At 43.9% G+C, this 22,690-nt stretch overlaps 1 protein-coding gene across 4 annotated transcripts in view; it reads right to left on the bottom strand.

The window, feature by feature from the left end:
- CLSTN1 (calsyntenin 1) overlaps positions 1-21,578 on the bottom strand; it is an 81,307-nt gene extending 59,729 nt beyond the window's left edge. For 2 of the 4 annotated variants that reach the window (XM_029065770.2, XM_029065772.2), the window contains exon 1: positions 21,289-21,578. In XM_029065770.2, coding sequence (XP_028921603.1) covers positions 21,289-21,400 — 112 coding nt within the window. In that variant the 5' untranslated portion in view covers positions 21,401-21,578. The remainder of the gene's footprint in view (positions 1-21,288) is intronic. The other 2 variants (XM_029065771.2, XM_029065773.2) reach the window with 1 other exon arrangement.
- Positions 21,579-22,690: the final 1,112 nt, after the last annotated feature.

Genomic DNA, 22,690 nt, shown 5'->3' with positions numbered 1-22,690 from the left:
GTTCATCTGGATAGAACCCAACTGCCATGTCGGAAGAAATGTTTGGTTACGTGGAAGAAATGTTTGGTTATGTGGAAGAAATGTTTGTTTATGTACAGGCACACTGTGTCTTGAGTGGGCTTTCCACCTTGCCGGGTTCACTAAGAACCCCGGGTTATATCAGTTAATTCATTCAATCACATTTATTGAGACTTAGTGTGTGCAGGTCACTGTACTAAGCACTGGGGAAAGTTCATTACAACAATTAAGTGACATTTCCTGCCCCAACAAGCTCACAGTCTAGAGACAGGAGTTTTAGGGTAGTTAAGTGTACAGTAAGTTGGGTCACCTGTATTTCCCAGTGAAGCATTAAAATGCTTTACATTATGAGACAACTACTTGGCATTTCAATCAATGGTATTTATCAAGCACTTCCAGTGTGTGGAGCACTGCACTAAGCACTTGGGAGAGTACACTACACTAGAGTAGAAATACATGATCCTTGCCTATGAGGAGCTTTAGGCTACAGGAGGGAGGCAATTACAGTAAAATAAAATAAATTCATTGTTGGCTAGGCACCTAAGGGCTCAGAGCCCAGTTACATAGTGAACCAGGAAGGCGAGTGAGGGATCAGTCAAAGAGGCTTCTTGGAGGAGATAACAATTTTAGTAGAGCTTAGAAGATGGGGAGGGTGGGATCTATTCATTCATTCAGCTGTTATTTATTGAGAACTTGCTGTGTGCAGAGCACTGCTACTAAGTGTTGGGAGAGTACAATATAACAATAAACAGAAGTCCCTACCCCAAGACGAACTTACAATCTAGAGACGAGCTTAGTCTACTGGATATGAATGGGGAGGGAGTTCCAGGCCAGAGAGAGGACATGGATAAGAGGGAGGTGGTGAGAAAGATGAGATCGAGGAACCATCCGTGGTATTTATTGAGTGCTTACTGTGTGCAGCGCACTGTACTAAATGCTTGGGAACGTATAATACAACAGAGTTGGTAGACGTCATCCCTGCTCACCATGAGCTTACAGTATATGGGGAAGTTTACAGTCTACAAGGGGAGTGAAATGAGCAGGTTGGGTTGCATTAGAAGATCAGGAAGGAAGGTAGGAGGGGGAGAGCTGATTAAGTGCCTTAAATAACCCATGACAGTAAGGAGCTTCTGTTTGATGTGGAGATGGATGGGCAAACTTTGACGGTTTCTGCGGGGAGACATGGACCGAGGGAAATTCTAGAAAACTGATCCAGGCAGCAGAATGAAGTAGGGTCTGGAAAGGGGAAATAAGAGGCAGGGAGGTAGCGAGAAGGCTGATACAGTAGTTTAGGCAAGATATGGTAAGTGCTTGGCTCATCTTGGTAGCAGTTTAGACAGAGAGGATTCTAAAGATAATATGAAGATGGAACCGACAGGATTTGGTGATAGTCCAAAAACACGGGCTGAATGAGCAGAGCTGAGGATAATGCCAAGGTTATGGGTTTGAGAGACATGGAGGGATGACAGTTTTGTTTACAGTGATGGGAAAGTCTGGGAGGAGGACAGAAGTTGGGTGCGAAGATGAGAAGTCTGTTCTGGACATGTTAATTTTTGAGGTATTGGCAGAGAGGGACACAATATTTAACCATGTATACAGTGAATATTACTATGCAATTAAATAAAAAGTTTTAAAATTCATCTGGTATCTTCAAAGATTAAAGCTAATATAATCAGTTACCCCACATCTTTCAGGAATAATTTGCAATGAAAATTTTGGCCTAAACCTAACAAAAGTAAATTAAAATTTGAAGTTCAGATTCCATCCAACCATGATATCAGGAAGCATTTATAATAACAATTTTTTTTAAGTGGTTAAATACCATTATTATATTTTCCAATGTCTTTGCTAACACTTTTCACACGATTGCATTAACTAACTTTTTCACCTCAATTATAGTTATTTAGGTCTCGACATTTCATTGGCTTGAACACGCCTGGTTGTGTATACTCTTTTTTCTAAATAATACCATCTCAAATTTGTATGTCTTTTTTTTTCCCAAAGTACTTTCACTTCAGTCATCTCATTTTATCCTTACACCACCTCCCTGAGTTAAGGACAAAGAGCCACACTGCATCACTGAGGAAACTGAGACTTAAAGAAGTGACCTGCCTGCAATAATAGTTAGGCCAATGGTAGAAACACGACTGGAACTGAGGTCTCTGGACTTCCAGAACTGTGCTAGTTCCATGACTAACCCATGCTGCTTCTGCATTCTAAAAACTGCTGCCTGACTAGGGAGGTGATAATCTAGGAATAGCTATAACAGGTGTTTTAGAACTATTTTAGAAAATCAGAGTGGGATATTTATACATTCACCTTCTCTCCCTACCAAAAAAAGAATCGTGTTGAAGGATAACTTTCAAGTGCTTAATTTCTCATCTTTTAAATCAAATCCCTCAAAAAATAAGAAAAAAGTTGATTAAACCTCATGGGAAAACCCTGTTTTAAGTTTTCCCTAATGTGCTATTTGAATTTTTCCAAGTATCTACCATACATCAAGTATTTTCTCTTCTAAAACAATGATAAATTGTTTTGAAATTTTCTATTAGAATTAGGTGATCATTGGAGAATGCATTTGCCCATTAATCCTATTTACTGAGTCCTTACTGCATGCAGAGCAATGTACTAAGCGCTTGGGAGAGTACAACATAACAGAGTTGGAAGGCACTTTCCCTGCCCACAACAAGCTTAGAGTCTAGAAGGGGAGACAGACATTAAACATAAATAAACTACAGATGTGTACATAAGAGCTGTGGGACTGGGGGAAGATTGAAGTAAAGGAGCAAATCAAGGCACCAACAGAAGGGAGTAGAAGAGGAAATGAGGGCTTAGTCAGGAAGGCTTCTGGAGGAAATGTGCTTTCAATACGACTTTGAAGGTGGGGAGAGTAACTGGTCTTTCAAATATGAAGAGGGAGGGCACTCCAGGCCAGAGGCAGACGGGGGCAAGAGGTCGGAAACAATGTAAATGTGATCCGAGGTACAGGGAGGTCAGCATTAGAGGAGTAAAGTGTGCAGGCTGGAGAGTAGTGAGGTGAGGTAAGAGGGCATGACTGAGTGCTCTAAAGCTGATGTAAAGAGTTTCTGTTTCATGCAGAAGTGGATGGGCAACCCCTGGAGGTTCCTGAGGAGTAGGGAAAAATGAACTCAACATTTTTGCAGAAAAATGATCCAGGCAACAGAGTGAAGTATAGCCTGGAATAGGGAGGGAAACGAGGCCAAGGAGGTCAGCAAGGAGGCTGATATAGTAATTAAGGCGGGATATGATAATTGCTTGGATTAATGTATTAGCAGTTTGGAGAAGAAAAAGCATATTTTTATTGATGTTGAGAGGGCTGTACTGACAAGATTTTCACGTCAGTGAATATGTGGGTTGAATGAGAGAGATGAGTTCAAGGATAACACCAAGGTTACGGGTTTATGTGATGGTGGGTGCTGTCTGTAGTGATGGGAAAATCAGAAGGCGGGGGACAGGGTTTGAGTGGAAGATAAGGAGTTCTGTTTGGACATGTTAACTTTGACGGCAGGAAAACCAAGTAGAGATGTCTTGAAGGCAGGAGGAAATGTGATACTGGCCAGAGAGGAGAGAGATCAGGGCTTGAGATGTTGGAATCATCTGCACAGAGGTGGTAACTGAAGCCCATGGGTGTGAATGAGTTCTCCAAGACAATGTAGATGGCAAAAAAAGGGGATCCAGTCTGAACCTTGAGCCACTCCCATAGTTGGGATGTGGGAGGCAGAGGAAGAGGTGAGAATGAGCAGCCAGAGAGATAGGAGAACCTCAAGAGGACAATGTCAGTGAAGCCTTGGTTGGATAATGCTTCCAGGTGAAGGGGTGGTCAACAGCGTCAAAGGCAGCTGAGAGGTCGAGGAGGATTAGGACGGAGTAGAGACAATTGAATTTGGCAAGGAGATCATTGGTGACCTTTAAGAGGTCGGATTCTGTGGAGTGAAGGGGACGGAAGCCAGATTGGAGGGGGTCAAGGAGAGAAGTGGAGGAAAAACTTGAGACAGCCAGTGTAGACAACTCGCTCAAGGAGTTTGGAGAAGATTGGTATGAGGGAGCCGAGGGTCAAGGGTGGGGTCTTTTAGGATACGGGAAACATGAGCATGTTTGAAAGCCAGTGGGAAGAAGCCATTGGTGAGAGAATGGTTAAGAATAGTGGCCAGGAGGGAAGAAGGGTGGGGGCAAGTGCCTTGATAAAATGTGAAGGATGGAGTCAGATGTGCAGGTGATGGGGGTGGATTTTGAGAAGGCAGGGGATCTCCTCTTGAGATACTGCTGGGAAAGATGGGAGACTTGAATAAGGGGCAGGAGGAGGAAGGTACTGAAGAGGACCAGGGGAGATTTTAAGAGATCACACCTGATAGCTTCAATTTTCTCAATAAAGTAGGTGACCAAATCATTAAGGCAAGAGATGGGGGAAGGCGGGGGATGGTAGTTTGAAGAGGGATTTTTAAAACGCCTAGAACAACTGAGAGGATAATGGGTATGGATGTCAATAAGGATAGAGAAATAATTTTGCCAGGGAGAGGGAGGGCAGAGTTAAAGCACACAAGGATGAACTTGTGGTGGATGAGGTAGCCTAATATCTAGATTTCCACCAGCAATTCTCTGCAGCTTGTTACAGAAGCGAAGAAAGCATACTGTGGAGGTGATCCAGGGCTGTGGGTTAGTGGTATGAGATCGACAAAAGGATAGAAAAGCGAGTGAGTTGAGTTCAGTAGAGGGGGGTGATGAGGGTGTCAATTTGGTCATCAAGGAAGGTTAGTTTTGGGTATGGAGGTTAAATGGGGACTGATAAAATTGATAAAATGGATGGGGCCAAAAGATCAAAAAACCATGGGGAGGAGGTGTGTAGGATAGAAAGCAGGTGAGGAGGTTGTGTCATAGGGAATTCAGAGTTCCCTGCTCACAGTAAGCTTAGAGTTTAGAGGGAGAGTCAGACATTAATATAAATAATAGTACTTATACATAATATGCTGTGCTGTGGCGCTGAGGAAGGGAGGAATAAAGGGTGCAAATCCAAGTGCAAAATCAGCACAGAAGGGAGCAGGAGAAGAGGAAAATGAGGGCTCAGTCAGCTGACTATAGCTGCCTGTTCCTAATTACAGTCCTTCTTGACCAAATATAGGACAAGCTAGCCCTGCACAGCAGATAAAATTAATGGTGTTTTGATAGTCAACAGTCACAAGTTTGAGGGTGGCAATGAATTATTACCAGTCTTAGCTACAGTTCATACACAAAACTGGAAAACTTATAACAAAGGCATTTTATGCCTTTTAAATTCCTGTCATAAAGACTGTATGAAATGCTGAGGTTGTGGAGTGGAGAAAGAACAGATCTGAATTTTTTTTCAAAACCAAATCTGGAAAAGATTGACACATAGCAACTCCTTAATGAAATACCTCCGAGCTTTTCAAATCGCCTAGGTTTTTATTCTTTTATTGATTAATCTGAAAATCACTTTATTTCACAGTACAGTTAATCAGAAGTCTAATTATATGCTTCAGTAAATGTACTTCCTTAAATTCTGTATTCTGCCTGTTTTCAGTGAATACAGATAAAGTGTGCCCTTTTCCAACTATCAAATCAAAGGCACATTTATCTAGCTAGTTTCTTAGGGCGCTGTCCTGAACTATAGCTGAATAGTAAAACTGTTATTTCCAAAAGTAGAATCTTTTTTTAGTTTCTTGACCTTCACATACAATGGAAAACTAGTAAAATAATTTATTCTAGCACATACAGCTCCCAGAAGATTTGAATACACCACTCAAGGGCCTACAGGCATTCACAGAAGCACTATCATAAAATTCATTACCATGGCAACCCCAAGAGCAGCTATCACCACATACTCAGAAAGCTCACCACTTTCAATTCCCAGTTAATACTAGTACCAATATATTGGATAGTCATTGGGAATTGACATTCCTATAAATAAAGCTTATAACCAGGAATTTAAGTGGGCAATATATAATTCCATTATAGACCGTCTGTATCTTCAACTTTTTATTTGTAGGTTTTTTTCTGGCTTTTCACCTCAGACACTGAAGTTCACTGGCAAAGCAATCCCCCATTAAAATATCGTTAGCTCCTTCAAGGAAGATGGGCCCATTTTAAGGTAGGAGGCCAGAATTGCTCAGCAATTAACAAATGTGAATAAGTCAAAACTCCTACCTTTCAGCCCGTTCTAACCCTGATATCAATCTAGACTTAAGCAGCATGGCCTAATAGAAAGAGCATGGGTCTGGAAGTCAGAGGACGTGGGTTCTACTTTTGGCCCTTCCACTTCCCGGCTGTATGTCCTTGGGCAAGTAACTTAGCTTCTCTGTGCCTCAGTTTCTTCTTCTGTAAAATGGGGATTCAATACCTGCTTTCCTTTCTACTTAAAGCGTAAGCCCCATGTGAAACGTGGACTATGTCCAACTTGGCTATCTTGCATTTATTTCATATGCTTAATAAAATGCTTGGCATATAATAAGCACTTAGTAAACACCATGATTATATTTATGATAGGAATCTGATGAATGCTACTTTATAAACATGACATTAGTTCATTTAAGAATAGACATATTTGCTTATGGTTTATAAGATGCTATGGTAATTTTGAAATGGAAGGTCTTTCAGAGGTACAAGCAAAAACCCCCACAACCTCATCTCCCTTTGGCTCTCCCCGAATCCATCACCCCGGGACGGCTTTCTCTGACCACAACCCCCACAGCCACCGTGCCTGCCATTTGACAAAAGTCTTAATTTGGTTTTATTGAAACTGAATGCAAAGATTGAAGAATTGGAACTAATTGCAACATACTCTAAAACTATCACCCTAATCGCAACGTACTCTAAAACTGTCATCCTAATGTGGGGGTTCAGATCACACAATCATTGTGCAACAGGATAGAAATTTTCCACACAATAAAACAAAGGGTATTCACTCCACTATGGAATGGACGTGCACTTCTTGAGTCTTAGTCATGAATAAAAATAAGACTCTTCCTGCAGTATAATCAACATATTTAGCTCCTATTAACACCTGTCTCTTATGGTCGGTCCCTCACACTAGAGAACTTGAAGTAGTTTTTTCTCTGTGTTTCCAGCTCCTTGAGGCTGTGAGAAGAAAATATTTATCTTGTTATTGCAATATTGCTAAATTATAGGTCAACACAGTCTATTTAGCTTTCAGGTCTGAAATATTAATAATGATAACAATGACATTTGTTAACTGCTTACTACGGACCAAGACCTGTACTACGCACCGGGTAGGTACAAGATAATCAGGTTGGATACAGTCCTTGTCCCACATGGGACCTACAGCCTAAGTGGCAGATGAACAGGCACTGGAAAAAATTTTGGAGAATTAGTGATAAATAACAAATAGTTATTGTTAATTATTATTGTTATATTGTTCTGCACCCAGTAAGCACTTAATAAATGACTGAATAAGGTTTGTAAACTGTTGACTGATTTCCCATGGGGAAAAACCCATTGACTGTCTAAAACTCAATGTCCCACCAGCAATGCTTCCCAATCATCAAGTTGGAGGTGCCTTTCAAAGTTGAAGTTTTTTTAATAAGGTTTAATAGCTATCTATTGAGACTGATAGGAAGCAGCAAAATTCAGGTCTGTGAGAACCCCAACAAATGACCATACTGACAACCACCCTCATTCACACCCTAGCTCTTCTGACCTTTTGAATGTTGTCATTCTCACATTATTTGTGAAGAAATTACTCAAGCACAATATATCGTGAGGCTCCTTATTGCCACCAACAGGAGCTCTTTTTGGTACAGAGGCTCAAACTGGACCTGGGCTTTCCAATTAGGGTTCCCCATCATTAGCATTTTTGGCTATCTCCTTACCTCCCCTGGGGAACAGAACTTTCTCTGGAAGATAATGGATTACCTGCTGCAAGAGACTCCCAACTCCTAATCAAATCTCATCTCCTGAATTCAGGCCCACTTCCTGGGACTATCCACTGAGTCCCAGCAGTTCTTTGCAGGTTAAGGGGCTGTGCGGGGTGGAAGGTAGAACTGGTTTCATCTGTAACAGAAAAGAAAATCGCTGCTCCCTGATTCTTTTGGTTTGCGAATATTCCTACCTGCCTGGTCACAGAGCAAACACGCTTTGGATGGAAGATGGTGAAAACGGATGAAAATTAAACATTCTTGATAATTGGGGTAGTATCTTCAGGTCTCTGCTATAAGTTAATTTACCCGCAGAGGCATTTAAAAAGGAAGTTTGCAGGAGATCACTGAACCTTCACCAGCAGGTGTCACTGCTTTATCGTCCTTATAAATATCTTCTACTGGAGATGAGCTGCATCAAAGTGACCTAAACAATCCAATTAAAAGCCCTACTTCTCTAGAAATCACTGATGTAAGCATTTAGGAGAGTTTACAATAGAGTTAATGGACAAAATCTCTAATTCACAATCTAGAGAACTGAAATTGTGCTGAGATTAGAATCCCTAGCTATGTGTTCTGAAGTCACTAAAAGGGGCCTGTGGATATACCTTCCCCCACCAATACAATTCCAAGACAGGAAGACAAGAGTGCTCACAGATGATTCATCTCTTGGATGCAGCTCACAACAAGCAGTGTGGCCTATCAGTTGATCACATTTATTCAGTACAGAGCACTGTAATAAGCGCTTGGGTGAGTACACTGTAATAGAGTTGGTAGACACATTCTCTGTCCTCTAGACTGTAAACACATTGTGGATAGGGAATGTGTCAGTTTACTGTTATATTGTACTCTCTCAAGCACCCGCTATACTGCTCTGCATACAGTAAGCACTTAATACTACTGACTGACTGTCCTAACAGAAGAGCATGGGACTGGAAGCCAGATGACCTGGGTTCTAATACCATCTCCACTACCTTCTGCTGGTTGATCTTGGGCAAGTCATTTAACTTCTCTGTTCTTCAGTTACCTCATCCATAAAATGAGGATTAACGCCTACTCTCTCCTACTCAGACTGTGAGCCCCAAGTGGGAAAAAGTGTCCAGCCTGATTATCTTGTATTTACCCCAATGCTTAGGACTGTGCTTGGCACATAGTAAGCACCTAACAAGTATCATTAAAACAAAAACACCCAAAAAAACCTAACAAAAGAACCAGGAGAATTCTGAGGCTCAATTACTTAAGTACACTTATCATCATATAAAATCATATATGGAAGCATGTACGATTTCTGGGGCCCACTTAGGGAGTTGCCACAGCACACTGGTTAGGAGTCACAGTCCTCCTAGAATAACAGTAAGTTTTTTCTGTTATACTGTTACCTTGTACTCTCTCAAGCACTTAGTACAGTGCTCTGCACATAGTAAGCACTCCATAAGTGATTAATTGATCTTAATTGTACCAAGTCTGAAAAATCAAAAAGTTAATTTTTCTTGAAACAAATTGGTGTTACTTCACACCCATGATTTCCTACAAGATATAAAATGTGCAAAGGAGTGAGGATGAAAGACCATTCTACCTTTTATGCAATCAACTAATACTGTACAGCTTGTGATCATCTATTTATAAATTTGCAAATCAGTGAAAATACTTAAGAGTCCACAGGGTGCAGAGCAGTAGACTATGCACTACCATTAACATTTTAGTAGAGCCAGTCCTTGTCCACAGTCTTTGCCCTTGTTCACAGTCCAACAGAGGCCAAAACTAACCCTCGATTGTTCACTTAGATATTATCGATAATGAGGGGGAGAGTCACTGGAGGACGAGGATTGGAGAACAGTTAAGAGTTAATCTGGTGATCCTTCCGAGTGAAGGTTGGCCTTGGGCTGATACTGAAAAATAAGATAGGGATATAGTTTAGTGACAGGAGGAACGCCACACATTCACTTTGGGAAAAGGTTCTCTGGTTTAGTGCTAGGGTTGAAAAATGGCAAGCTTTGCTGAAAATGGCACGGAAGCATTCTGAAGAAAATGCCAATCAAAGGATGGGCGTTTCACATAGTTCTAAAATAATCTACTAACACCAGTCTGCGTTGCATCAAACAATGGAGAGCTGCAGCAGCAGGGAGGGTGGAAGCAGTGCTCAGGAGGGTGGCCAGGGAGACCTAAGGTGAGAACTACGGAGAGAAACAGCATGGCCCAGTAGAAAAAGAATATGGGCCTGAGAGTCAGAGACCTGGCTTCTAATTCAGGTTCTGCCACTTGCCTGCTGTGTGATCTTAGGCAAATGTTGCAACTCTGCCTCAGCTGCATCATCTGTAAAATGGGGACTCAATCCCTGTTCTTCCTTCCCCTTAGACTGTGAGCCCAAAGTAGGATAGGAACTGTATCCAATCTGACTACCTTATATCTACCTCAGTGCTTAGTTCAGTGCTTGGCATAAGGTATGTGCTTAACAAATACTATAATCATCATCATCATCATTTTTTAAATTATTATTATTAGGTGGTCCAGGAGAGCTGATCTAAGGGGGTTGAATAAGAAGAGGCAGAACCGGGGAGAGGCCCAGAAATGGGAAGGACCTTCTGATGTTACACATTAACCGGTTCATTCCTTGGTCCTTCCGCCATTCCCTAGGGGGAACAAGCAGAGCGGGAACTTGGGTTGTGTAAACTGGAGCTTCTGATAACCTGGAAAAAATGTCAAAGTTATCTGTCTGATGTACAAAAAGGAAAACATTACACTGTCAGGTTTTAAAAAAAACAAGTATTTTAATGATGATTCACTTCAGAAAGATTATGATTCTAGGCAGAAGAAAATGGGACAAAATAGATTCTCCATTCGTTGAAAATGCAAAGCATTAACTCCTAAAGTTAATGATCTCTCATCTAAATGGAAATTCTTCATTTGGAACAATTTGGATATTTACTATCCCACAAAACTATCAGTGGGACAGTCAGTGTAAAGAAGCTTCATTATAAAGAATGTTTAAAATGAAGATTGTTTCCTATTTTAGCCTTTGGGTATATAATATAGTCAAGCAAGAAAAAGTTCTCAAGGACTTGGGTTCAGAATTTGTTTAAACCTCTGTCAGAGTGAAAAATCTGCCCTTACATAGGGCCCATGAACAGACATTACTAAGAATTTTCCAGGAATACAGAAGTGAGATTATCACACACACAACTAGATTACTCAAGTACTGCTTATACCTTAGCTGCGTTGCTTCCTTTTCTTCCTGCTACCTCCCAGTCTTTTGACCACTGCACTGGTCCTTGGGACCTCTAGAATCTGAACAAAAGCAAGGAAGGCGTTTTACTCAAACCTAGTCGATTTTACTATTTTCTAATGGCCCAGGGAAACAGGTTTGGAGGTATGAGGGGTAGAAACTAATTGTTAACGTGAAATTGTTTGATTATCTGAGGACTTTCATTAGCTAAGCACCTCACTTCCGTATTCACAGATAATCAGAAGTCGGCCATTCTCCACTGACTACCCAGCATTTTAACAGGAAGAACTACCTGCTTCTTCTATTGGTCACAGGCAGCAGTATTTTTTAAGTTGTTACTACGTGCCAGGCACTGTACTACACTCTGGGGTAGACACAAGATAATCAGGTCCCACTTGGGGCTTGCAATCTGAGTAGGAGGGAAATCAGCTATTGAATCCCCATTTTACATTCATTCGACTGTATTTAGTGAGCACTTACTATGTGCAAAGCACTGTACTAAGCGATTGGGAGAGTACAACAGACACATTCCCTTCCCACAACAAGCTCAGAGTCTAAAGAGGGAGACAGACATTAATATACATAAATAAACAGATGTGTATATATGTGTTCTGGGGATGGGAGGGAGGATGAATGAAGGGAGCAAGTCAAGGTGATGCAGAAGGGAGTGGGAGGGAGGAGGGTTTAGTCAGGGAAGGCTTCTTGGAGATTTACCTTCAGTAAGGCTTTGAAATGGGGGGAGAGCAATTATCCCTCTGATATGGGGGGGGGGAGCAGTTATCTGTCTGATTAGACTGTAAACCCGTCAATGGGCAGAGATTGCCTCTATCTGTTGCCGAATTGTACATTCCAAGTGCTTAGTACAGTGCTCTGCACATGGTAAGCTCTCAATAAATACCACTGAATGAATGATATGAGGAGGGATGAAGTTTCAGGCCAGAGGTAGGATATGGGCAAGAGATGAGATTGAGGTACAGTTAGATAGAGAATACACTGAGATTGAGGTACAGTGAGTTAGTATTACAGGAACAAAGCATGCGGGTTGGGTTGTAGTAGGAGAGTAGTGAGGTGAGGTAGGAGGGGGCAAGGTGACTGAGTGCTTTAAAACCAATGGTGAGGAGCTTGTTTGATGTGGTGGTGGGTAAGCAACGCCTGGAGGTTCTTCAGGACTGGGGAAACATGGTCTGAACGTTCTTAAAGGAAAATGATTTGGGTAGCAGAGTGGAGTATGGAGTGGAGTGAGAAGAGACAGGAGGCAGGGAGATCAGCAAGAAGCCTGATACAATAATCAAGGTGGGATAGGATAAGTGCCTGCATTAATCTGGTAATTTACATTGTAGTAATTAATGTGGTAATAATGTGGTAACTTACATGAGAAAATTTATAGATGAGAACTAAGGCACAGAAAAGTTAAGGGCCCAAGGCCCTACAGAGTCAGGATTAGAACCCAGGTCCATGCTCTTTCTAATAGGCCACAACTGCTGATGGTGTTTGAGACATATCTGACAAGACCTTCACCTCAAACTAAGTCAATACAGTTACTTTCCCCAATTACTTTCCCCAACCCTTAGAAGCCGTTAGCACCGAAAGGACTGGGGAGTTCCAGCCAGGAGGATGAGAACCAGTTGCCTGGGGGTGGCAAACTCAAAGAAGAATGTATTGTGGCCTCCGTTGATCAGGTGGCATGCTCGCAGACATTTACCATTAAGCCAACATGGTAGAGAGAAGGCAACCAGAGGACAGTGCTGGACTTTAGAACTGCCTGTCAGTGAGGAGAGAACCTGAAAAACTCTGATATAATGGGGCTCTTACTCTTTTTTATTGTAATCCTTTTGTAACATGTTGTTTTTACTATTTTAATCTTTTCTTTTGTGTTCGTTGCTAAACCCTCCTCAATCTTACTCGGATTATAAACGCCCTGTGGGCCAGGACCAGGGTCTAATTATTATCCTGTACCTTTCCACATCATTTTTTATGGTATTTGTTAAACACTTTGTGTCATGTACTGTTCTAAGCCCTGGGGTAGATACAGATACAAATACCTTGCCTCCAAGGTCCCACAGCAGAAAATTGGCAGAGCTGGGACTAGAACTCAGGTTCTTCTGACTCCCGGGCCCATGCTCTATTCACTAGGCCATGCTGCTTCCACACAAGAGGCTCTCAATAAGTACAACTGAATAAACAAGGAACTTCCTATAGCTCTCCAAACTCCTCAAGGAAAGGACCATGACTCCAGTCCATCCTCACCACCTTGACCTCTCACTACCTTTGACACTGTGGATCATTCTTTATCCTGGAAACATTATCCAACTAGGGATTCTCCAAGGCTATTCTCTCCTGATTCTCCTCTGTTTCAGTCTCTTTCACAAGTTCCTTCTCTGCCTCCCATTCTCTAACTGTGGGAGTTCCTCATGGCTCAGTTCTGGAACCCCTTTTATTCTTCATCTGCACCAACTCTCTTGGGGAGCTGATTTGCTTCTGCACTTCAACAACCTACCATCTCCACGTGGATGATTCCCAAATCTACCTCTCCAGCCCCAACCCCTCTCCTCCTCTGAAATCCGCACATTCAATCCCTATCAATGCTGTAGCTTCTACCTTCACAGCACCTCTAGATTTGCCCCTTCCTCTCCTTCCAATTGGTTAACCTGCTGATCCAAGCACTTATATTCCTCCTTGCCCGCTGCATCAGCCTCCTTGTTGATCTCCCCACCTGTTTCTCCCCATTCTAGTCTACACTTCCCTCTGCTGCCCAGAATCAGTTTTTCTTTAAAAAAAACCTTCCCATCCACATCTCTCCATTCCTCAAAAACCTCCAATGGTAGCCCATCCAACATCCTCACCACTGTCTTTAAAGCACTCAAATCAGCATTCCCCCAACCTTAACTCTCTGATCATCTACTACAACCCAAACTTCACACTTAACTCCTCAAAACGCCAACCTACTCTTTGTACCTTGATCTCATCTATCCCTCCACCAACCACTTGCCCACATCCTCCCTCTGGTCAAACTCTCTCCCTCTTCCTTATGTGACAAACTGCCTTCCTCCCCACAATCAACGCCCTCTTAAAATCACATCTCCTACAAGCCGCTTTAGCTTTGTCCTCATTTCCCCTTCCCGCCCTCCCTTCTGTATGAATTATTCAGTTAGATCTGTACCCCTTAAGACCTTGGTATTCACCCCCACCTCAGTCCCACAGTACTAGACAAATCCTTACACTCTCATTTCCCCTATTAATGGTTTATATTACTGCCTCTCTTCCCTTCTAGACTGTAAGCTCCTTGAAGGCAGGGATTATGTCTACTAACTCTACTATGCTGTACTTTTCCAAGTGCTTACTACAGTCCCCTGTACATAGTAAAATAGTCAGTAAATACCATTAACTGATTGTACTTCTATTTTATGTCCCAGTCCTCAGTACAGCGTTCTACATACAGTAGGTGTTCAATTCATATTGTTAGTCAGGAAAAACTATATAGCCGTATTCAAAGATGATGCTGATGGTGAAATCTTATTTCCTCATATTGTGTGGCTATAGACAACTAGCAAATCATTCCATGAGATGCATGACAGATACTCCTTTGCTTCACTGATTTTACCACTTGCTATTGGGGGGGTGGGATGGGGGAAGCCAGGAGCTATATTCCAGACAGCAGATACTAAAACCACTTGCTCCATATACTGATCTTCCCAAAAATGATATTTTCCTTTCTTTCAATACTCAGATGCCATTTTCTCAACTGGAACTAACTAAACTGAAGCACAAATTAATAGACTAACAACCTAAGCCCAGTAGAGCTTGAAGTCACCTCAATGTTCCACAACATTTGAGTTGATTTTGAGATGGATAGAGCAGGAGTTTGGTAACTCCTGGCATGCAATGGGAATGGCACACACCGATCAGTTCTGGCTGGCACACCAATTTTTGACTGGGCCAGGAAACCAATGCCCATTTCTCAGGGAGGCAATGGTCCAGAAAAGAAACAGGAGACTAATATTGGATCCCCCCATAAATACCATTAGCTTAATGAGCCAAGTGAGGAGATGGCAAAAAACTGCAGGATCACGTCTACAAACCCTATGGCATTGAACCCTTCCAAGCCCTTCTAAGAGGGTGCTGCATATAGTAAGTGCTCAGTAAATATCTCTGATGGATTGCAAAATTGACATTTGTGAAACCTAAAAGCATTGGATGTAGACAAAAAGCTCAGATGAAGGTGGCCCATGAAATCAGGGCTTCGAAAATTGTGTTCAAAAGCTAACTGCCCAACAAATGACCACCCCCACGGATCCATAGATGTACCTTCCAGGAATAAACTACAGCAAAAGAGCGCATTCTGAATGCATATCTGGGCTCTGAGAGGGAGATAAGGGCAATGTTGTAGGTTCTTCGGTGAGAAAGGTCACAATTCTGACAGAGGCCACAACAGGGAACAGTAGATCTGAGGCGGGAATCCGACTGCAGACTAGGGTCTGATTACCGAGTGTTAGGACTCTCTAGGGAACAATGATTTTACTAGATCAAGATTTTCAAGGAAGATGAATGGCAGTTCTTTACTTAAGAAACAGAAAAATAGAAATCTGTCTCCTTGCCTATATAGTAAGCACTCAATAAATACCACTGGGTGATTTGGGTAGCTATGTAGGCAGTCTCAAGTGAGACCCCTCTAGATTGTAAGCTCACTCTGGGCAGGAACTGGGTCTGCTTGTTATATTGTACTCTTCCTAGTGCTTAGTACATTGTTCTGCACGCAGTAAGCACTCAATAAATACGACTGAAGTGAAGAGAGTAGTTGTGTTGCCTGCCTAAAACTCCTAGTTTTTTGTGATCTAGAACCTGGAAGGTGTTGCGGCCGAAAAGAAGCCCCAAATACATTTATAAAATAAGAAACGTAATCCATCTCAGTTCTCCTGGATTATTCGGCATCGTTCGTATTCTGGATTTTTCCATTTTTATATGTACTAGATCTTAATCTGGAACTGCCTACTGAAGTGCTTTCAACTGAAAGTCAATTTGAAAAAAAAAACTGTCTACAAAATTACAATGAAAGATAACATTGGTGATTCTTTGCCTTACAGGGCAAGCACAGAGCCCCAGGGGGTGGAGTCAAGCGGCTGGCTCTGTCAGAAAGGTGAGCTACCTGAAGATTTAATGGATGGATGGATGGATGGTCAGGCTTATCCACAGGGAAAGCCTGCACCACTTACCTTTCAAAAGGGCTCTCTCCCCAAGTGCCCATAAAGTGCCCCAACAAATAGAAGGTGTCACCACAGATTTTTCTGCCTCACAAGGACATCGTAGAGAATATTGGGCACAATATCCAATTCTCCGTTCTACTAGACAAAATTTTGGCAACCAGGCAGCTGCATTCTTCAAGCCCTGGCCAAATCTTCCTATGAGACCTCACACCAAATCGTCATATGAAATCTATTGTCTAATGTACCCCGGATTTCCATAATGGCAGCTCCTGTCCCCTGCTCCTTAGAGCCCTATAGGGGAGCAGACCTAACCCTATGAAAGGGGGGTCAGGGAGAGGCCAGAGAGGGAAGTCTACAGGTCCCTTCCAACATTTGGGACCCCTTGGGTGGGGGAGAAGGTAGGGGTTTAACACAGCTTTCGAAAAAGCAGCTGTGGCACCATTGTACATGCTCAGTCTGGCACATGCAAAAATCCTCTTAGATTTACAGTAGCAGCACTAAGTATTTATTAAACATTTAACTGTATGCACTGCAAACCAGTCCAGCATCAGCCTTGCCCTTCTGGACCTGAATGCCGCTCAACCCCTGGGTCCAGACTCCACAAGCTTGAAGCAAAGCTTACATCCAAATGGACTAAAATTGAACCCACTGCACCAAAACCACAGACCCTACTGAAGCCAGAAAAAAAGGTTTCAATAATTAGATCAGAAAATGAAAAGTAACGGTGCCAGTGATACCTAGGGTTTAAGAAATTCTAAAAAAGGAAGACAAAAATTAGCATCAGCTTTAACTATTATTCTCTTCCTGGAACCTTTACTACTTGGTTGCTGCACTCTAAGTGAAACAGATGGCACTCAATAATGCACTTCATTTACTAAATGCCATTAAGACCCTAAATTCAAAATGTACTTTCCATTAATATTCCTCTGTTCCTAAACTACCTCCGAGAAATTGGAGAGAAGTTTTCAAATGAGCAATTTCTTTTTTTTGATTTCCTCAAAATTGCAATGTTTCATACAAAACCAGACAACTGACATCCAAGGAATCCAGTTGTTATTTGGCAGGTTATGTTCTTCGATCAATCATTCAGTGGCATTTATTGAGCATTTACTCTGTGCTGAGCTCTGTACTAAGCCCTTTTAGAGTGGAATAGATTTGATAGACACCATCCCAACCCACAGAGTTTACACATTACAAATTAAATGAAAAAATATTGAATTGCTGGGCAAAAGACAGAGTTTACTTGGCTTTTCCAATTAAATATTCAACTTAAGTACAAATAAAACTGAGATCGAGAAGCTGTTTTTTAATTCAAACCTAGCCATCATTCTCTCCCAATATTTCATCAGGACCATTTGGCCTTTTTTGGCTGATAAGAATGACCTTACCTAACCCCCTCCTCTCAGTCCAGAACAGTAGCTCGTAATATGCTCATCAGGTTCCCTGCAGTGGCCAGCTCGGGTATTAATAATCAAAAAATCACTTCCTACCACTAAAATGTGACCACAAGCTAGATGATTCCTACCACTAAAATGTGACCACAAGCTATATGACTGAAAATTAAAATCTGGGTCATTTCAAAGAAGCACTTCATATTTTGTTCTTTCATTAGCTTGTCACTTAATATTCATGAATCAGTCTCATAACACAGAGGGAATTGACCCAGAAAACTGTAGCAGCTCTACCATTAGGACAGGGGATCTGCTTGACAACATGTGCTTTTAAAAACTTCAAGAGACCGCATTAAGAAAATGACCAAATCTTACTGAACAATCACTATAATTGGGTCAAAAAAGCAAATACTTTTTCAATTAAGATTTTTGCTCAGTTGTTTTGGATCCGTGGTAATTATAATGCTTGTGATTCAAAATTCGTATCAAATGACCTCAAAATCCAGTTGACAGTAAGCCGATCATTCTTAGGATGAGAAGCTGACAAATTTACTGAAAGGTGAGAAAAATCTAGCTAGGCAAAAATGCCTTGAAATAAGACTCTAATGAAGTGTGACCTGAAACGATTTTCAAAAATCCAATTTGCCAAAATAGCTGTTAAATGTTGGAGTGAAAACCTTTGTAACAGAAATACATCTTTTTAAACCAATCTTTTAAAATATAAGACACTTTAGAAAAGGCTTTCAGTTTTAAGGCTAAAATCTAAAATTTAAGTTTTGTTTAACACAAACTACGTAAATTGAGACGTGGCTGCCAAACCCTAGAGGTCAGCATCAAATGTAACATAACTGAAAATGAACCTGGAGAGGTCATGGGAACCAGAGATAGACGGGTGGGATCTTGCAACAAAAGATGCATTTTGTCTCCTATTAATTTGTGAACAAAACACTCAATATGTCGAGTCCCGAGAGAGAAAAAAGAAATGGATCATTGAAAAAAGCCCTATAAATGGAAATAACAGATTTGTTGGGTTTCCGCACCCCCTCGAAACTATGCAAATAAAATTCCTCCTCGTTTATACAATATTCCCACAAGCAGTTAAATCCATTTAGGCACTACCTGAGGGCTACATCTGGATTACCCGGCTCCACAGCCAAGGAAAGACGTTTGCAATCCCGAGATCTGTTCAGAAGCAGATCTGCAATGCGTATGCTTTCCCTTTGCAAGATCAATCAATAACAAAAGGATAGAACATTTAAAGAGGTTAAGTGGCTGAAGGCCCGTAATCAAGCAGCTCCATTAAACAGTAAACGCTATCTCTAACGTATTTATGAAATCATTTCGGTTCCACATTCCTAGGGAACGGACGGGGTGTTGTGTTTTCCGTTTCTCTTCGCGACCAGCCTCTGAGCGCTTCCCCCCTTCCCAAATGACATCCTCAAAAAAACAACAACAACCAAAAAAACCCTCTGCATCCAAGCTGTCGGGGAGAGCCAGCCCTTCGGATGCAACGGGAGAGACCTTGGTTGTCAACCTTATCACGATTCACGATTTTAACCTTTTCTTTTTTTGGCAACAAGTTACGACCTCTGGCCTCCTGGTGATTTCAAAGCAAACAGTGGTCTAAAGACAGCGGGGAGAGAGGCGAAGGGGGGGAGAAGTGGAGCTGCCCCGTCCCATTTCCAATTAAAAAAGAAATAAAAATAATTGCCGAGCTTCGGCAGGGGACACCCCCAAAATGGGCATTTAATGCGGGGCTCCTTATTCGGGTCCAGGCATACACGAACCCAGGGAGGAGAAGGCCAAGGCAGAGATGCTTCCCCGACACTCCTCGGGGGGAGACCGGGGAAATAACACTAATAATCTAATAATACTAATAATAGTAGCTGCATTTCTTCAGCGCTTACTACATGTACCGACTCTGTACTGAGCGTTGGGGCAGGCCAGCGTTCTAATCCCCCGGGTTCCGCCACTTGTCTGCTGTGTGACCTTGGGCAAGTCCCTTCACTTCTCTGGGCCTCACTTCCCTCATCCGGAAAACGGGGGATTGAGACTGTGAGATAGCCTGACTACCCTGTATCTACCCCAGCGCTTACAACAGTGCTTTGCACAGAGTAAGCGCTTAACAAATACCATCATTAATTAACAGTGCTTGGCACAAGGTAGGCGCTTAACAGACACCATCATCGCTACTTTTATTACCCCAGCGCTTAGAAGAGTGCTTGGCACAGAGTAAGCGCTTAACAAATACCATCATTAACATTACTCCAGCGCTTAGAAGAGTGCTAGGCACAGAGACTGTGAGCCCGTTGTTGGGCAGGGATTGTCTCTATCTGCTGCCGAATTGTACATTCCAAGCGCTTAGTGCAGTGCTTTGCACATAGTAAGCGCTCAATAAATACGACTGAATGAAGGGGTAAGCGCTTAACAGATGTCATCATTAACACCCCGGTGCTAAGAACAGTGCACGGCACATAGCGCTTAACAGATACCATCATTAGTATGATTACCCCAGCGCTTCGAACAGTGCTTGGCACAGAGTAAGGGCTTAACAGATACCATCATTAGCATTATTACCCCACCGCTTAACAGATACTATTATTATTATTAGGAGGGGGGGCCGACCGGCTTTCCCCTTCTCGTCCGCCAGTACCTCCCCTCTCCCCCTAGTCCTTTGCGGATGGTCCTGGGGGTCCTAGGGGGAGGGGGAAAAGGGGAAAGGGAGAGAAAGGGGAAAAGGGGGAAGGGGAAAAGGGGAAGAAGGGGGAGAAGAGGGGAAAGGGGAGAAGGGGGGAAAGGGGAGAGAAGGGGGGAAGGGGAGAGAAGGGGGAAGGGAAGAGAGGGGGAGAAGGGAGAGAAGGGGGAGAAGGGAGAGAAGGGGGAGAAGGGAGAGAAGGGGGAGAAGGGAGAGAAGGGGGAGAAGGGAGAGAAGGGGGGAGAAGGGAGAGAAGGGGGAGAAGGGAGAGAAGGGGGAGAAGGGAGAGAAGGGGGGAGAAGGGAGAGAAGGGAGAGAAGGGGGAGAAGGGGGCAGAAGGGGGGAAGGGGGCAGAAGGGGGGAAGGGGGCAGAAGGGGGGAAGGGGGCAGAAGGGGGGAAAGGGGCAGAAGGGGGGAAAGGGGAGAAGGGGAAAAGGAGGGGAAGAGGCAGAAGAGGGAAAAGGGGAAAAGGAGGGGAAGAGGGAGAAGAGGGAAAAGGGGGAGAAGAGGGAAAAGGGGGAGAAGAGGGAAAAGGGGGAGAAGAGGGAAAAGGGGGAGAAGGATGGAATGGGGAAAAGGGGGAAAGGGGAGAAGGGGGGAGATGGGGAAATGGGGAAAAAGGGGGAAAAGAGGGAGATCCCCAAACCCTGGGGGGGGGGGGGGCGTCCCGGCTGGAGCGAGGGGAGGACGAAGCCCCCCGCGGCGGCCGCCCCCGAGACCCCCACCTCCCGCCGACAACTGTCCCCGGCGGGCGGGGAGGGGGTGCAGGGGCCGGGGGTCAGGGGTCAGAGGTCGGGGGGTCCCGTGTCCCTCCCCTCCCCCCCACTCCCACCCCCCGGCGGCCGGCCCTTACCTCGGGCAGCCCGGGCCCCGCTGCACAGCAGTCCGAAGAGGAGGAGCCAGGCCGGGACCGGGACCGGGACCGGGGCCGGGGCCGGACGGAGCGGGCGGCCGGGGCGCGGCATCTCTCGGGCTCCCGGCCGGAGGGGACGTGCGGGGAGCGGGTGCGGGAGCAGCCAGGGGCGGGGAGGCAGGGGCTCCCCCAGCCCGGTGCCGTGACGGAGGCCCCGCCTCTCCCACGGCCGGCGCGGCGGGAGCAGCCTAAGATGGCGGCGGGGCCGCGCTCTGTCCGGGCCGGAGCCGGGGCCGGACCCGTCCCCCGGGGCCGCGGGAGCGCAGGGCCGAGCGACGGGGAGGGAGCGAGCGAGCGAGCGAGCGAGAGCGCGCTTGCTCAGCCGCGGCCGGGCCCGGAGCGCGCACGCACGGCGGGGAGGGGGGAGGGGGGCGCGCACGGACGCAGGGAGGGAGGGAGCGCGCGCCGCCGGAGGGGCGGGGCTGCGGAGCGCGCGCGCGCGAGAGAGAGAGCGCGCGCCCCAACGGGCCCGCGGGCGGCGCGCGCCTGCGAGGACGCGCCCGCCCCTCCCCAACGGGATTTCCCCAGACCCGGTTCCGTCAATCAGTCGGTCCTATTTATTGAGCGCTTACTAGGGGCATTCATTCATTCAATCGTACTTATTAAGGGCTTACCATGGGTATTCATTCATTCAATAGTATTTATTGAGCGCTTACCAGGGGCATTCATTCATTCAATCGTATTGAGTGAGCACTTGCTAGGGGCATTCATTCATTCAATCGTACCTATTGAGCGCTTACCATGGGCATTCACTCAATCGTATTTATTAAGGGCTTTCCATGGGTATTCATTCATTCAATAGTATTGATTGAGTGCTTACCATGGGTATTCATTCATTCAATAGTATTGATTGAGCACTTACCATGGGCATTCATTCATTCAATCGTATTTATTGAGCACTTGCTATGGGCATTCATTCATTCAATCGTATTGATTGAGCGCTTACCATGGGCATTCATTCATTCAATCGTATCGATTGAGCGCTTACCATGGGCATTCATTCATTCAATCGTATTGATTGAGCACTTACTATGGGCATTCACTCATTCAATCGTATTTATTTAAGTGCTTACCATGGGCATTCATTCATTCAATCGTATTGATTGAGCACTTACTATGGGCATTCACTCATTCAATCGTATTTATTTAAGTGCTTACCATGGGCATTCATTCATTCAATAGTATTGATTGAGCACTTACCATGGGCATTCATTCATTCAATCGTATTGATTGAGCACTTACCATGGGTATTCATTCAATAGTATTTATTGAGCGCCTACCATGGGCATTTATTCATTCATTCAATCGTATTGATTGAGCGCTTACTATGGGCATTCATTCA

The sequence above is a fragment of the Ornithorhynchus anatinus genome, chromosome 5, assembly GCF_004115215.2.
Source record: "Ornithorhynchus anatinus isolate Pmale09 chromosome 5, mOrnAna1.pri.v4, whole genome shotgun sequence".
Lineage (NCBI taxonomy): Eukaryota > Metazoa > Chordata > Mammalia > Monotremata > Ornithorhynchidae > Ornithorhynchus > Ornithorhynchus anatinus.
This window is presented reverse-complemented; position numbering and strand designations above follow the sequence as displayed.